This window comes from Leptonychotes weddellii, chromosome 14, assembly GCF_054177405.1.
Source record: "Leptonychotes weddellii isolate Sample4059 chromosome 14, ASM5417740v2, whole genome shotgun sequence".
Classification (NCBI taxonomy): Eukaryota; Metazoa; Chordata; class Mammalia; order Carnivora; family Phocidae; genus Leptonychotes; species Leptonychotes weddellii.
In genome coordinates, this window is record NC_138382.1 from 76,352,759 (window position 1) to 76,369,263 (window position 16,505).

Here is a 16,505-nt window from a genome sequence, read left to right on the forward strand (position 1 = left end):
TTTTACATGCCCAGAGGATGACACATCTGGAAAAGGAGAACTGTTCTAGCCGAATGAACTCGACTCTGATTAACAGGAGAAACACTCACCATCCTAAAGGCTCATATTTCACAAGGACGCTGAAGGCCCCTGCCTGGAAGCATGGAATGCTATGGAGGAGGTGTTCTGCACTGAAAGCTGAATCCCCAGGGAATGAACTTAAAAACCGCACAAACTCATACTGCTTGAAGTAGGCGAAGGCCAGGAGGAACACCTAGAGAGAGTCGGCTTACTTTGCTCACAGGCTTCTCCGGATTTTTCACAGACACCTCAGCTGGTTTTCCCTTCTTTGATGGCGTTCTCTTGATTTTGGGCGAGTGGAATTTGTCCATCAGCTTCATGGTGAAGGAGGAGAGATGAGAACGCTGAGAGTCTGAAAACAAGGAGGGTACTAATGGTTAGAAGCAGGGTATGAAGGAGACGTGCTCCGCTGACCTTTTGTGAAAATGAGTGTCATCCCTAAACAAATCTTCTTCCCTGGCTGTTTAGTTACAAAGGAAAGGAAAGATGGATCTATTGAAACCTTCTGCTTACATGTTTTAATTCCTGCAATTTCCATCTAAATTAGGTTGTTCAGAATTGTGGAAGTCAAAGGCAGTCAAAATGGCTATGGAAAAAGAATTTGCAAATATTTCCAGTGTCCTCTTATAGAGTCTATATGATGAGCTAACTGAAGTCTAAGGGAACTGGCTAAGAATCAAGAACATCAAAGCAGAATCACTAAAGTGTAGGATGTATGAACTGGAAAGGAAGGCCCTTTTGAATCAACCTCCTCATTTTTGTTAGTTTAGGGGACAGCAACAAGCATCATGGGCAAGGCCTCAGAGTTGGCACTGGAGACTGAAATAGCACTAAGGTGTTCAAAATCCTCTGGAACATAGTGAAAGACTGGATGGTTTCTCTTCAAGATCAGGAACAAGCCCAGCGTGTCCAATCTCACCATTCCTATTCAATACTAAACTCCAATACCCTAACAAAAATCATCTGGCCTGGGAAGGAAGACATAAAACTCTATTTGTAGATGAATTCGTATATGGAAAATCCTAAGCAATTCACTAAAAAACTATTAGCACTAATAAACCAATTCAGTAAAGTCACAGGATACAAGATCAATATACAAAACTCTGTTGGATTTCTATACAGTAGAAATGAATGTTCCAAAATGAAATTTTAACAAGCTTTCATTTAGGGCACCTGGGTGGTTCAGTTGGTTAAGTGTCCAACCCTTGATTTTGGCTCTGGTCATGATCTCAGGGTCGTGAGACAGAGCTCCGTGTAGGGCTCTGTGCTCAGCACAGAGTCTGCTTGGGATTCTCTTTCTTCCTCTCTCTCTAAAATAAATAAATAAGATCTTAAAAAAAAAAAAAAAACAACTTCCATTTACACTACAGGGAACTGATGGTGGCTGCCAGAGGGAAGGGGGATGAGAAGATGGGCAAAATGGGGGATAGGGAGTGGGAGACACAGGCTTCCAGTTATGGAATGAATAAGCCATTGGGATTAAAAGTACAGCATAGGGAATATAGTCAATGATACTGTAATAGCGCTGTATGGTGACAGATGGTAGCTACACTTGTGGTGAGCACAGCATAACATTTACTATGTTGTACACCTGAAACTAATAAAACATTGCATATCAACTACACTTCAATAAAAACAAAACAAAAACAAACAAAAAGCTTCCACTGACAATATCATCAAAAAGAATAAAATAATTAGGCATAAATTTAACACAAAAAGTACAAGAGCAATACTAAAAACTACAAAGCATTGTTGAAAGAAATTGAGACAATCTAAATAAATGCAAAGGCATACCATGTTCATGAATTCAGATTCATATTATTAAAATGTCAATAGTCCCCAAACTGATCTACAGATTCAATGTAATCCCTATGAGGATCCCAGCTGGCTTTTTGCAGAAATTGATAATCTAATCCTAAAATAAGCATGGAAATATAAGGGACACAGAACAGCCAAAACAATGTGGAAAATAAGAATAAAATTAGAAGACTCATGCTTCCTGACTTTAAAACTTACTATTAAGAAGTTACAGTAATCAAGACAGCATGGTACTGGCATAAGGATAGGCATATAGAACAATGGAATGGAATTGAGAGTCCAGAATAAATTGGCCATGTGTCTATGGCCAATCAATTTTTTTTTTTTTTTGAAGATTTTATTTACTTATTTGTCAGAGAGATCACAAGCAGGGGGAGCAGCAGGCAGAGCAGGCAGCGGGAGAAGCAGGCTCCCCACTGAGCAAGGAGCCCAAGGCAGGACTCGATCCCAGGACCCTGGGATCATGACCTGAGCCGAAGGCAGACACCTAACCAACTGAGCCACCCAGGCGTCCCCGGCCAATCAACTCTTAACAAGGATGTCAGGCCATTCAATGGAGGAATGAATTTCTTTTCAACAGATAGTGCTGGTATGACTGGATATTTCACATACAAAAGAACGAGAATGAATCTGGGCCCTTACCTCACACCATATACAAAAATTAATTCAAAACGGATCAAAGACCTGAATGTAAGAGTTAAAACTATAAACTTTTAGAACAAAACATAGGGATAAAATTTTTGTGACCTTGGTTTGGTAATGGTTTCTCAGAATGCCAAAAGCACAAGTGACAACGGAAAAATCAGATGAATTGACCTTCATCAAAATGTGAAATTTTAGGGCGCCTGGGTGGCTCAGTTGGTTAAGCGACTGCCTTCGGCTCAGGTCATGATCCTGGAGTCCCAGGATTGAGTCCCGCATCGGGCTCCCTGCTCGGCAGGGAGTCTGCTGCTCCCTCTGACCCTCCTCCCTCTCATGCTCTCTGTCTCTCATTCTCTCTCTCTCAAATAAATAAATAAAATCTTTAAAAAAAAATGTGAAATTTTAAACTAGACTTACTGTGGTCATCATTTTGTAATACCTACAAATATCATTATGTTGTACATCTGAACCTAACATGATATTATATATCAGTTAAAATGTCTGTGCTGCAAATGATACCACCAAGAAAATGAAAAGACAAACTACAGAATGGGAAAAAATATTTGCAAGTCATACACCTGATAAGAATCTGCATACAGAAAACATAAATAACTCTTATAATTCAACAACAAAAGACAAATAATCCAATTAAAAATGACCAAGGGATTTCAATAAGCATTTCTCCAAATAAGATACACAAATGAGCTATAAACATATGAAAAGATGCTCAACATCATTAGTCATCAGGGAAATGCCAAAACCAACATAAGTTATTACTTCAAACCCACTATGTATAATAAAAAAGACACGTAATAACCAAGTGTTGCAGACGGTTGGGGAACTGGAACCCTCCTACACTGCTGCTAAAATGTAAAATAGTGCAGCAGCTTGTGGAAAATATCTGGCAGTTCCTCACAAGGTCAAACAGTTACCGGACGACCCAGCAATTCTATTCCTAGGCATATACCCAAGAGAAATGAAAACATACATCCATATGATTTGTACACAAACGTTCACAGCAGCATTATTCATAAGAATCAATAGGTGGAAATAACTCAAATGTCCAGGAACAGATAAATAAAATGTGGCATACCCATACAACAGAATATTGCCTGACAATAAAAAGAAATGAAGTCCTGACACCCCCTACAACATGGATGAATCTTGATAAAATTATGCTAAGTGAAAGAAGCCAGTACAAAGACCACTTACTGTACCTTCCATTTATTGGAAATGTCCAGGATAGGCAAATTTATAGGGACAGAAAGTAGATTAGTGGCTAAGAAAGAGGGAATGGGAGAGGGAAGGAGATGGGTTGCTAAGGAGTATGAGGTTTCTTTTGGTGGGGGGACATAAATGTTCTAAAATGAGAATCTGGTGATGGATGCACCGAAACCCAGCGAATTGCTACACACACACACACACACACACTGAATTCTACACTTTAAATGAGTCAAGTGTGTCTGTCTGTATCAATGAAGCTGTTTTTTAAAAAAAAGCAAAAGCCCACGGAGGAATTACTTCCTCTCACCATTTACCTCAGTGCTTTCCAGTGTCTGAAACGATATTAAGTGATTTATTTATGTGCAAACTCACCGAGGACCACACCTGTCCTGTTCACGCCTGCACCCCCCATGCTGACATGGTACCTGGCCCATAGAAGATGCTCAGTAAACAGTCACTCAACAGATGAACCATCAACCAATCAGGGAATACCCCACAAATTGGACTGCTTCTTTTGATACTGAAATTCACAGAAAACACTTGAAAGTGGTTGACAATTAGGGAACAGAACATGATCCCATGCAAAAGAAAAATAAATACTTTGTAGTTCTAAAACTACAAGTCACCCCCTTTCAATTTTTCCAGCTATAGTTTACTACTAAAACACCCTTCCAAACAGATGACATAGCACCCTGTGCTACAGGCCTGTCATGTGTCTATTATTATCCCATGTGACTTCATAGGGACAAGGTTCAATTCCTTTGTCAAGACCTTCCAGGTGGCAGGCAGGATCAGATAAACTATCTGCTCTCTGCAAACTACGTAGAAGCCCACTGCACTCCAGACCAAAGAGAAAAGTCAGAGCCTGACCTTCGTTCACATGCAGAGTCAAACCAAACACGGTTTTGCAGCTGCCTGCCTGCCAGCAGGAAGCCCCTCTTGGACCCCAAAGGTGTATAGGAATCCACAGGAAGCTGGTGCACCTCTCTCCTCACACAGAACAGGGGAAGGAGGGGCTCTCAGCACCTGCCCTTACATGCCACGGTCATCCCTGGGATTCAAAGCAGGTAAACTGGCATGGTGCAGTTTCTCCATCTTCCCTCTACCTTGCCTCTTCTTCTCCACCCAAGCAGGGTGGGTCCCCTATACAGTTTATACTTCCTTCTTTATACTTCAAAATGATGTGACCAGTCTAATCATACACACGGCGGTTAAAAGGGTGAGCTCTGTAGTCAGACCGTTTGGGTTAAAATACTTCAAAGTCACCTCTCCAAGTCGTTGAGAAAGAAACAAGGTTTCTTTGTCTGGAAAACGGGGCTGATGACACTGTTCTTGAGATGGCCGACGTGATGTGGAATAAATGAAGTGCTGCCTGTGGATAACGCAGTGAGGTTCTTATCCAAGTGCCGGGCACATGCTGCCTCCATACTGGGAGCTAACCAAACTAGATGAGTTGGATGGGTAGCAAGGTTGGTCAAACTCTGAATTCTCATCTCCCATCTGCTTACAGATCTGAATCAGGCTATTGTGCAGCACTGAACTTTTTTTAAGTTATGACCCTAAGTAACTGAGGGCCTTACAAATGCCATCCTCCTCTTCCTCTAGCACGGACCAGAAGTCTCGATCTATTCCCCTCTGTGGTTGCACGTCTCTTCTGCCTTGCCCATACTGCTGCCTGCCTCAGTGTCCCTACAATCACAGCACTGACCAGGCAGGTTCCCCAGCCAGATGGGATGTTAGAGTAATGTACTAATCCGTGTGACTTCCACCAGAGCAACTAAGATTGAAAGCAGAGCCAGAAAAGCAGACACAAATGGGGAAGTCTAGGCAGGATGAACGGTTTCTCTGGTGGTCAAAGACCTCCAGAGACCTGGGCTGGGCGAGTCAACTTCCACTTTTGCCCGTCTGCAACTCTGAGCTGCTGTCCGGACAGGCCAGATTCACATCCCTGCCATCATGACCAGGGCAGAACTGGGGTATGCAAGCAAGGCACGATGGGCCCCCCCAAAACCTCTCAGGTTCCTGCACTCACAGGGCCAGCCCTGATCATGACCCAAGGGCCAAGTAAGGGCACCTCCATCTGAGAGCAAACTGAAGGAAGGAAGTATATTACAGCACTCTCTCTACCTCAGCCTGAAAGTCTAGTCTGTTTTGGGGCACAGCTGGGAATCCCTATCATCATTTAAAGAAAGAACTGCATCTACCAGTAAATCTCCCTCCTGGGAGTATTTAGTAGCCTAAAAACAGCTACCTTTAGCACACAAGGTATCAAATCAAGTGGAGAAAGCAGGTTCTTTGTAATGGTAATGAACCTCCTCAACTCTGGAAATAGAAGTCAGCACGAACTAGGACAGATTCTGATTTGGAGGCTGCCTGTCATCTTTTCCTTGGAACAACTGGTTGGCAACAGATTTCAGGTGACACGCAAGGTCACTCAAACTAGGCATCTGAGTGCTGGTTATACTACAGTGACCGGTGACAGCAGGGTGGAAGGAAGTAACAGGTGGCGTGACTGTCAGGTAAGTCTTGCCAACGGCACCAGACACGCACATGTGTGCACACACTTCTTGCCCCCTTCCTGAGTCCCTCAAGTGTATCAATCACCTGGAGTAGAGGCCAATGCCAAAGAGATGCTCCCACCCTACTGGAGCCTCAGGCAGCGTTATCAACCACTCTCTTATTATTCCCTGACTTTGCACTTAGAAAGTTGTACTTCAGATTTTGTATGTGTGTGTTTTTAGAGATACTGAAATTAAAACAGAATTTTGAAAAATTCCATACACACACACATACGACTTAGAATTAAACGCATGCATCCACCAACCTAGCCTATCAAATAGAACTTTGAGCAATGATGGAAATGTTCTATATCTGCACCGTCCCACCTGACAGCCCTTGTGTCCACGAGTACTTGAAATGTGGCTGGTGGCTGCCATATCAGACAACAAAGCTCTAGAAGCAGGAAGTTATCAAGTCCACAGATGCCACCACATGCCCTTTCGTGATCATACCTCTCTTCCCAACAACCGGTAACTGTGACTGATTTTTTTTTAAAAAATCTATTTATTCACTTTAGAGGGAGAGAGAGAGTCCCAAGCAGACTCCGCCGTAAGCGTGGAGCCCAACGTGGGGCTCAATCCCACGACCCTGAGATCATGACCTGAGCTGAAATCAAGAGCTGGTGGCTCAACCAACCGAGCCACCCAGGCGTGCCTCCCCCCACCCCCATGATTCTGGTTTTGTACTTATCATCCCTTACTTTTTTTGACAGTTTATTTTTTTTTTTAAAGATTTATTTATTTATTTATTTGAGAGAGAGAGAGAGCACATGAGAGGGGGGAGGGTCAGAGAGAGAAGCAGACCCCCTGCTGATCAAGGAGCCCGATATGGGACTCGATCCCGGGACTCCAGGATCATGACCTGAGCCGAAGGCAGTCGCTCAACCAACTGAGCCACCCAGGCGCCCTTTTTGACAGTTTATAAGTATAGTTTAACTTACAGCTTTGTGAACTTTACATAAATGGAAATATATTGTAAATATTCTCATGTTTTTGCTTTTTCACTCAGTGGTAGGTCGGACATTTAACCATGCTCAAGTATATATAAGTGCTTTCACTTTCAGTGGACGCTGGGCTGTTTGCAGCTTCTATAAACAATACTGCTATGAACATTCTCATACATGTCTCCTGCAACACAGGGCAAGAGCTTGCCGTGAACAGAACCGCTTATCTATAGAGTATATACTACATTTAATTTTGTGGATTTTGCCAAATGATTTTCCAAAATGGCTGTGCCACTTTGCAATTCCACTATCAAGGTCCCAGTTGCTCCATATCCCCACCAACAGCTGGGATTGCCAGACTGGTCCACTTTCTTTATGGCCATACCTCACCAAAGGAAACAAAAACCCTCCTTCACATAAGAAGGAAATGCCATAAGCTGCTATTTTATCCTAATTTACCAAACCTGTGAGAGCAACATCAAAGGTCATCGACAGAACTTAAGAAAACAAAGCCTCAGGGACGCCTGGGTGGCTCAGTTGGTTAAGCGACTGCCTTCGGCTCAGGTCATGATCCTGGAGTCCTGGGATCGAGTCCCACATCCGGCTCCTTGCTGAGCAGGGAGTCTGCTTCTCCCTCTGACCCTCCCCTCTCTCATGTGCATGCTCTCTCTCACTCATTCTCTCTCAAATAAATAAAATCTTAAAAAGAAAAAGAAAAGAAAAGCCTCAGACCATTGCTCAGGGTGGCATTTACACCATGGAAGGTCAGGAACTTCCCATGACTAACCTGCTAGTCATTTCTTCCAGAGGAAGGGTGGCTTACGTAGCCTCACGGCTTCTGTATAAATGGCCACGGTGTTACTAAGGGCAGGCACTTTCTTGGGCAACCATGGCAGGACACAGACCCAGCTGTCAGATGAATGTCAGAGGAAGGACAGGCTGGAAGACAGGCACATAGCCTGCTCACAGAATCAAATCTCAACAGAACCCCCAAACCCCAAAAGTCACACCAATTTTTTCCTGAGACATTTGCCGGGGACCAATATTTCATTCCTAGATTTTCAACTTGACCCTCAGTCAAGCCTAACAACGGTCTCTGCCCAGGCTGACAAATGTACGTATCAACTGGCCTTTCAAATGTCACTTGTAACAGCAGCTGGGATCCCAACTTAGCAGTGGTTTCTGTCAGGGCTTAATTTCGCTCTGGATAAGGGCAGTCTCTAAATATCAGCCACACAAGGGACCACAATGTCAGGGTCATGGTGGATAACACTTTGCGGCAGTTCCAGAATTATGTTGAGAAACACCGTGGCTGTCAGTTTCTTGTTAGCCACAGTGTACGGGGTCCAGAACTGTGGCACAACCGGGAAGGACCTCCATTCGTCCACTTACATGAGTTCCATGTGAAGCTACCTACCAATCCACACTCCCCCATTTTCCAAATGTGTAAAAAGGACAACTATAGCGGAGAAGTGGCTTGAGGACATTAGGAAGAACTTTTTAAAGATTTTTTTTTTTTTAAAGTAATCTCTACACCCAACGTGGGGCTCGAACTCACAAGCCAGAGATCAAAAGTTGTGTGTTCTATGGACTGAGCCAGCCAGGTGCCCCAGGAAGAACTTTTTTAAAGCTAGGATTTCAGACTGTTACTTACTTAAAATGTTACAGACTAATGTAAAGATAAAGACAAGAGTTCGGGCTGAGTGGGCTTTGGAGTCAGGCAGTCTCTGTTCTAACCCAAGCTCAGGTGTAGACACGGGCAAACTGTGTACCTCTCTGAGCTGCAGGTTCCTCACCTATAGAAAAGCATAACCTTGGGATTAAACATGATCCTGTGTGTCAAGCATTTAGCCAAGGACGTGATCTATAGCAAATGCTCAATAAATGGAGGCCATTACTGTTATCTGATAACATCGCCAGGCCTCTGCCAACACTTAGCTAAAAATAACCGCAGCCTAGTAGAACGGAAAGCAATCTGATGTTTCATTTTTCCCAACAATTTCCATATTAAAAGATCCTCTGTCTTACTTAATATAGAACTCTTCATGTTAAAACAGAGGGAAAATACTATTTGGAGTTTTGCAACACCTAAGCTGCTTCTGACATGAAAGTCTGTTCGTACCACCCATGTGTTCAGGCAGTCTATAGGTAACTTTGAGCTGCTGTGGGTGCTGCTGGAAGTAGTATATAATTTTTTTTTCCAGCAACAAAAGTAAAACAACCTTGTTATAAAAATCCAAGCCCTGCAAAAATATGTAACATAGAAAGTGAAAAACCCCTCATAACTGTACATATGGCAGAGCTGAAATATTTTTCAACTTAACAATATGTTGTGGGCATTGTTTCACATGAGCACAGCTAAAGGAGGAATAATGTTCTGCTGAAACCTATTTAACCAGTCACCTGGATGATGGTTTTTAACTTTTGCTCTTTAAACCATGCTGAATTGATGAACACTCTCATGTTTACCTTTCTAGACCTGTAATAATGAGACAGGCCCCTAGAAATGGAATTGTTAGGTCAAAGGTAAGATACCATACAGATGCCTGAGCTGGATGCAGACCAGCAGGGACTGAGCCAAAGAGTGAGGCTCGGGGCAGAGGCAGAAGGGGTGGGGTGAAGAGTGAGGCTAGGCCTACTACCTACAGAAGAAACCAAGCTTCACCTTGGATTTGGGCTCAAATCTGATAGAGCCACCATTTTGGTTCTCTTTGCATAACTGGTAATGATTAAAAATACATTCAGGATTTAACAGACACTTCATAAAAGATGATATCCAAACGTCCAACAGATGACAAGGTGCTCAACTCCAAGAGTCACCAGGAAACAATCAATTAAAACCACAACGTGAGGGCGCCTGGGTGGCTCAGTTGGTTAAGCGACTGCCTTCGGCTCAGGTCATGATCCTGGAGTCCCCGGATCAAGTCCCGCATCGGGCTCCCTGCTCGGCAGGGAGTCTGCTTCTCCCTCTGACCCTCCCCCCTCTCATGTCCTCTCTCTCTCCTCTCATCCTCTCTCTCAAATAAATAAATAAATAAATCTTAAAAAAAAAAAAAAAAAACCACAACGTGATACCATTACATACATACTTGAATGGCTAAAAAGAGAAAATAGGAAACACTAAGCACTAAGGAGGATGAAGAGCAATGGGCAGTGTCCGCCCGCCACTGTGGAGAGGGTGAATTGGGATGACAGCTGACACAAGTTTCCCCGGGGGCCTGTAATCCCACTCCCAGGTGTGTACTCTGGAGAAATGCCTACAGAAAATCACAAGACGACAGACACCAGAATATTCAAAGCAGCGCTACCCAAATGCCTGCTGACAGGAGAATGGATACACTGAGACACCTGCATGTGTGGAACACTATGCAGCAGTAAGAACATATAACCTACACCTACACACAAAAATATGGATGCATCTTACAAACGTAGAAAGAAGGCACACTGTACACAAAAGTACATTTTGTATGATTCCATTTATACAAACACAAAAACAAGCAAAATTAATCTATGATTTTACGAGTGAAGATAGCAGTTATGCTTGGGGTGGGGGGGGAGTAAGCTGCAGGGGACAGGAGGGAGCTATGGTCTATTTCTCTTTTTGTTTTTTAAAGATTCATTTATTTATTTTAGAGAGAGAGTGCATGTGCATGAGGAAGGGAAGAGGGAGAGAGAGAATCTCAAGCAGACTCCGCGCTGAGCGTGGAATCTGACACAGAGCTCAATCTAACAACCCTGAGATCATGACCTGAGCTGAAACCAAAAGTCAGATGCTTAACCTACTGAGCCACCCAGGCATTCCAGTCTATTTCTTGATTGGAGCTGGTTACACTCTTGTGTTCAATTTGTTAAAGTTCTGCAAGCTGCACACTTTTTTTTTTTTTTTAAAGATTTTATTTATTTATTTGACAGAGAGAGACACAGTGAGAGAGGGAACACAAGCAGGGGGAGTGGGAGAGGGAGAAGCAGGCTTCCCAACTGAGCAGGGAGCCCGACGCGGGACTCGATCCCAGGACCCTGGGATCATGACCTGAGCCGAAGGCAGACGCTTAACCATCTGAGCCACCCAGGTGCCCTCCAAGCTGCACACTTAAAGTCAGATGTACTTTTCTAATTCATGGTATACATCAATAAAAAGTTGGAATAAAGTAGACACAAGGGTCTAAAGTTCTTCTAAAAGAGTCCACTTGACTTTTACATGGGTCAGATTAACAGATCATTTACAATTCAAGGAAATCCTAGTCCCTGAAACAAACAAATGTGTTTAACCATGAACAGTCCAGAATGAGTGTCTTCCCAAATAACTCACCACTGAGTGTCTCAGGAAGAATCTGTGGATATCTTTTTTTTTTTTTTTTTTAAGATTTTATTTATTTATTTGACAGAGACACAGCGAGAGAGGGAACACAAGCAGGGGGAGTGGGAGAGGGAGAAGCAGGCTTCCCGAGGAGCAGGGAGCCCAATGCGGGGCTCGATCCCAGGACCCCGGGACCATGACCTGAGCCGAAGGCAGATGCTTAACGACTGAGCCACCCAGGCGCCCCTCTTTTTTTTTTTAAAGATTTTATTTATTTATTTGACAGAGAGAGACACAGTGAGAGAGGGAACACAAGCAGGGGGAGCGGGAGAGGGAGAAGCAGGGGGAGTGGGAGAGGGAGAAGCAGGCTTCCCGCCGAGCAGGGAGCCCGATGCGGGGCTCCATCCCAGGACCCTGGGATCATGACCTGAGCTGAAGGCAGACGCTTAACGACTGAGCCACCCAGGCGCCCCGAGAATCTGTGGATATCTTAGGAAGTTTTTGTCTCATCTTTGTAAAAATAATGAAAGAACCTATATAAATATTTTTATGATCTTAAATCACCAGTAAATTAACTGTTTTCTAACTTCCTTTCCCTTGTTGTATGGAAAATTTAAAGAACTTAATATAAATACATTTGTATCCTATAACTTTTGCTTTTAACCAAGACTGAATCAATGTACTTTTGTATAATAATAACAATACCTATTCATGAGGTCAGTCTAAGAAATAAACAATATTCATGCTCAACAAATACTTGAGCATCTCATCCATGCCAGGCCCTGTAACGCAACAGAGGAAGCCTCCTCTGCAGATATCCAGGGGAACCTGAATTAGGCGGCTGCGTCCATGAGTCTGAGGTAAGGAGGCAGACGGGGGCTGGAGGCATGCATGCGAGTACTGGTAGCATAAAGATGACACAGGAAGTTGAGACACCAGATGAGAATCACAGGGACCTGTGCAGACAGAGAAGAGGTCTGCACTGCTGAACTGCTGAGTGGTCTTTCTCCACACACAAGCTCCTGGTCATTGCCCTGGATGTCTAGATCGGGCAGCACAAGCACAAAACTCTTCTGACCCTCCCTCCCAAACCTGCTGTCACCTCATCTTGGTAAACAGGAAACTTCACCCTTCCAGGGACTCAGGCCAAAATTTTTCACTCTGTTCTTTTGCTCACACCCACCATCCAATCCTTCAGCAAAGTCTGTGCATCCCACCTTAGTGGTATATTCAGAATCTCACCACTATAAGCACTAGCACCACTGATGCCCTGACCCAAACCGCAGCCACTTCATGCCTAAACCACGACCTACCTGTCCAAGAGTCCCCTGCTCCTTGCCCTTCTAAGTCTTTTCAGCCCAGTAACCAGAGTGATCCTTGTAAAAGGTTAGTCCTGTTACACTGCCCCTCTGCTCAAAACCCTCCTGTGGCATCTCTTCTCACTCAGAGAAAAAAGCAAAGCCCTTCAGAGGTCCACAGCCCCTCACACACACCATCAGAGAGGGCTCTGAATAAATCCACACAAAGAGTTTTCCCCAAGACTTAGTCCTTTTATCAAACATGCATCAAATATCGGACAGATATCCCAAGAGGAGATGAAAGGGGAGCCTCCAGGCTTGAGAGCTGCTTCTCTCCTGGAGTCTAATCAAATGGCTAAATCAGCAGCTCCAGTTTTAAACATCCCATAATGGGCACTGTGCAGGGAGCTCTAGGTTACCCCTACCCTCACACTAACACTGGAAGGAGTGTTTTCCTTACCCTTAGACATACGAGGAAACCAAGTCACAGGGCGCCAGCACCATCTCCCAACCCATACATCACACACACACACACACACACACACACACACACACACACACACACACACACACACCCGCAGACAAGGCAACTGGAGCCCTGACATGTGCTGTGAGCATTCAAGGTCAGCCCGTCCCGGGGTGGCCTCCTCCCAAGGAAGTATTTTTTCTCATCACCGTTTGGAAATGGCCTAGAGATTCTTAAAGCCACAGACTTCACAGACATCCAGAGATGCGAATTAGTCATTTTCTCCAGAGTTTTATTTCTAGAGATGAGAGACTGAGAGAGAAGGGAGGGGGGAGGGAATGAGACAAGGGGGAATAACAGTTTATTCTGAGTAAACATACCACTGCCCTGGGCAGAAAGCAAGCAGGGCCGAAGCGCACCACATCATCCAGGATCCTGGCTACAACAGGAAGCAGAGTCCGCCCTGACCTTTGTCCCTTAGGTGGAGTTGTTTGGAGCTGCCTGTCCCTCAGAGGAACTTGCACGTTAGGACTGATGCCAGCTTAGAATTCAAACAATGCTCCTCAAGGGCCTCAGAGCATATTTTTTTAACATCATGTCACCAGCAAAGCCGCCCAAGTTGGGGGCAGGAAGGCCTGTTTATTTGGGGCCAGGCCACAGTGACGGGGCCCAGGCAGGCGCTCAGCAACACTGGAGGCTGTGACACACCGGGGCTCTGTCAGCCTTGGCAGCCCGCGCCCTGCTCAGGGACCCCGAGAGCTCATTATCTGTCAGGCTACCTTCTGGGAGAAACATTTTCATTTGTCAGTGAGTACATATTTATTTATTTCCCGGGCAACAGGGGAAGGAGAGGAGAGCCACAAGCCCCAGCAGCTTGAGATACTACAGAAGGCGCTCACTGGGCAGAGAAGGAAGAAAGTGAAAGGACAAGGGTCACCTGGAGAGTCCTTCCCCTTGCCTATCACCTGGGGAAACAGGGTGCATCAGATAACACAGAGCAGGCCCCGCAGGGCATCCACATTCACTCACTCATCCATTCATTCCATTTATCTTTACATGCCAAACATCTGCAAAGCGCTAGGGTCCAGAAAGAGCAAGACAGCTCCTCCCTCCATGGAGCGCCTCCTAATCCCATGGGGGAGAGCTGGGAAAAGTCCTCCGTCAGGACAGAGTGAGGAGTCCCAGGATGGAGACGTGACCAGCAAAGGCAGGGGCTTTTCAGCTGCTCACAGCCCTGTTCGGGAGGAGGACAGCTCTAGGTGCCCATGGAAGTACTCTGAGGCCCAGGGTCCTTGAAAGAAAACCCAGCCTGCTCCTCAGGGCAGGAGGAAGGGCTTGGCTTACAAGAACAGCTCCAGGCTTCATTTCACACGGGGACCCACAAAAAGCATCGGAGTCAGCAAACAGGTGCTGGCTTGGAAAAGGCTACAGAAGTCTCTGAGGACCACAGAGGGATCTGAAAATGACCACTTCTCCAAAGTGGAGGGCAGTAAGGGGCGGGGGTGAAGGAGAGGTAGGCTTTAGTCTCACCCAACCAGCGGCAGCAGATTTTTCTCTGGAACAAAATGAGCAAAGGGTCTTCTCAGCTGTTCTTCGATGAATGTTTCTTCCTGGACCCTGACCCTCTGTTCCTGTCTCTCAAATATGTTTGTGGCCGGGGGGCCTGTTCTGGCGGAAATATTATGTATGGCAGTCCAGACATACATAGAGGGAAAAAAACCAACCCTACTCTGCTCTACACATTCAGAGGCAAGTGCTGATCAATCCCAATCCCTCCACAGCAATGGCCAAGTGCCAAGTGAGTGGTGGGGCTCTCGGCTTCCATGCGGTGTGAGAACTCGAAAGGATCCTAAGTCCGCCTGCAGAGGAAGCGGAGGCCCTGGGATCGGATGTGCCCCCAGCCCAGGACTCAGGCATCCTGAACCACGCCAGTCCAGGGCTCCTTCCTCAGTAATGGCTGATAAAGTAGCAACCAGGCCTCCCAGACATTTCTCCTCCTCACGAGACAACTTCAGAGTCATAAGTAAACACACGTAGAGGGCCAGGAAAAAAGCCAGCCCACTTGGGTACTGGTGACACCAGCTATTCTCCACAAAACACAGCTGCAGGCAGTCTCACCACCCACCAGAGCCTGTGAGGGCCCTCGACATCCTGGGACTAAAATCGGGAGACACGCTGGTTTAGTCAAAGCCAGAATTTCATTGGCCTAGAGCCTGACATCCAAACCAATTCATCTCCAGTCCGATGTATCAGTTCTGCGTGCAGAAGGCCTTAGGTACTGAGGAACCACACAGCAACAGCCGGGACCATGAGTCCAGCGCCACCCCGGGCGCCTCACGGGCCTCTCTCATTTAATCCCCACAGTGACCCTCCACGGTAGGGACACTGAGGCTGAGGTGAGAGACTCTGGATTTGAGCCCAGTGACATCAGCCAGTCTCCTAATGTGGGAGGGAGAAGTGAGTAAGTACCCTAAAGAGGGCTCAAATAGAGCAGAAATCAGGCTTGGGAGAAGGACTCATGTACTCTTTTGTCCCCTGAACGAATAGTCTATTGTCTCCAGTCAGTGTTCCACTTCCAACAAACCAGCACCTACAAGGTACCGGGCTCTGCGCTTGGCTGTGTGCACCACCACCCCGTCCCTGCCCCCGGCCTCCGACTCAGATGGCACATCTCAGCATAAGCTCTTCCTCTATCCAAAACTAAAGCCTAGCAAATACACTGTTTATTAGATGTGTTCACAACTTTGATGCCCAGGTAAGCAAGTCACCACAAGAGTAGAAGACAAGACTTTCGGGCCAGTACTGCTTATAAAAGTGAATCACACCCTTCTGGAAAAGTCCAAGAGCAAGATGGCTCGCTCACGGCAGTAGCACATCAAAGACCTTCTTGCTGTGCTAGCTCCCGGTCTAAAAATACTCCTGCTGGTGAAATCTCAGGCAGTCTCTTAGCCCATGGGGGAGAGGCTAAGGTTACAGCACCAGCTCTCTCACCTTGGGAGGTGGGATTATAGATGGAACCCAAGACTCTATTTTTAAACAATTCCAAAAACAATGGGTTGCGGAAGAATATGTATTTGAGTGATGGCTGGAGTTGCCGTTTGGCTAGGAAGCATTAGAAAGGGACTTTCCAAAGTCAAAAAGGCCTCCCAGTTCTCATGAATTTATACCTTTCCAGTCTGTGATTAATAACAAAATGGC

At 45.4% G+C, this 16,505-nt stretch overlaps 1 protein-coding gene across 7 annotated transcripts in view; it reads right to left on the reverse strand.

The window, feature by feature from the left end:
* Positions 1-16,505, reverse strand: part of RAPGEF1 (Rap guanine nucleotide exchange factor 1) — a 135,724-nt gene that overhangs the window by 66,591 nt on the left and 52,628 nt on the right. For all 7 annotated transcript variants that reach the window (XM_081803812.1, XM_081803811.1, XM_081803810.1 and 4 more), the window contains one exon: positions 273-412. In XM_081803812.1, the coding sequence (XP_081659938.1) occupies positions 273-412 (140 nt within the window). The remainder of the gene's footprint in view (positions 1-272; positions 413-16,505) is intronic.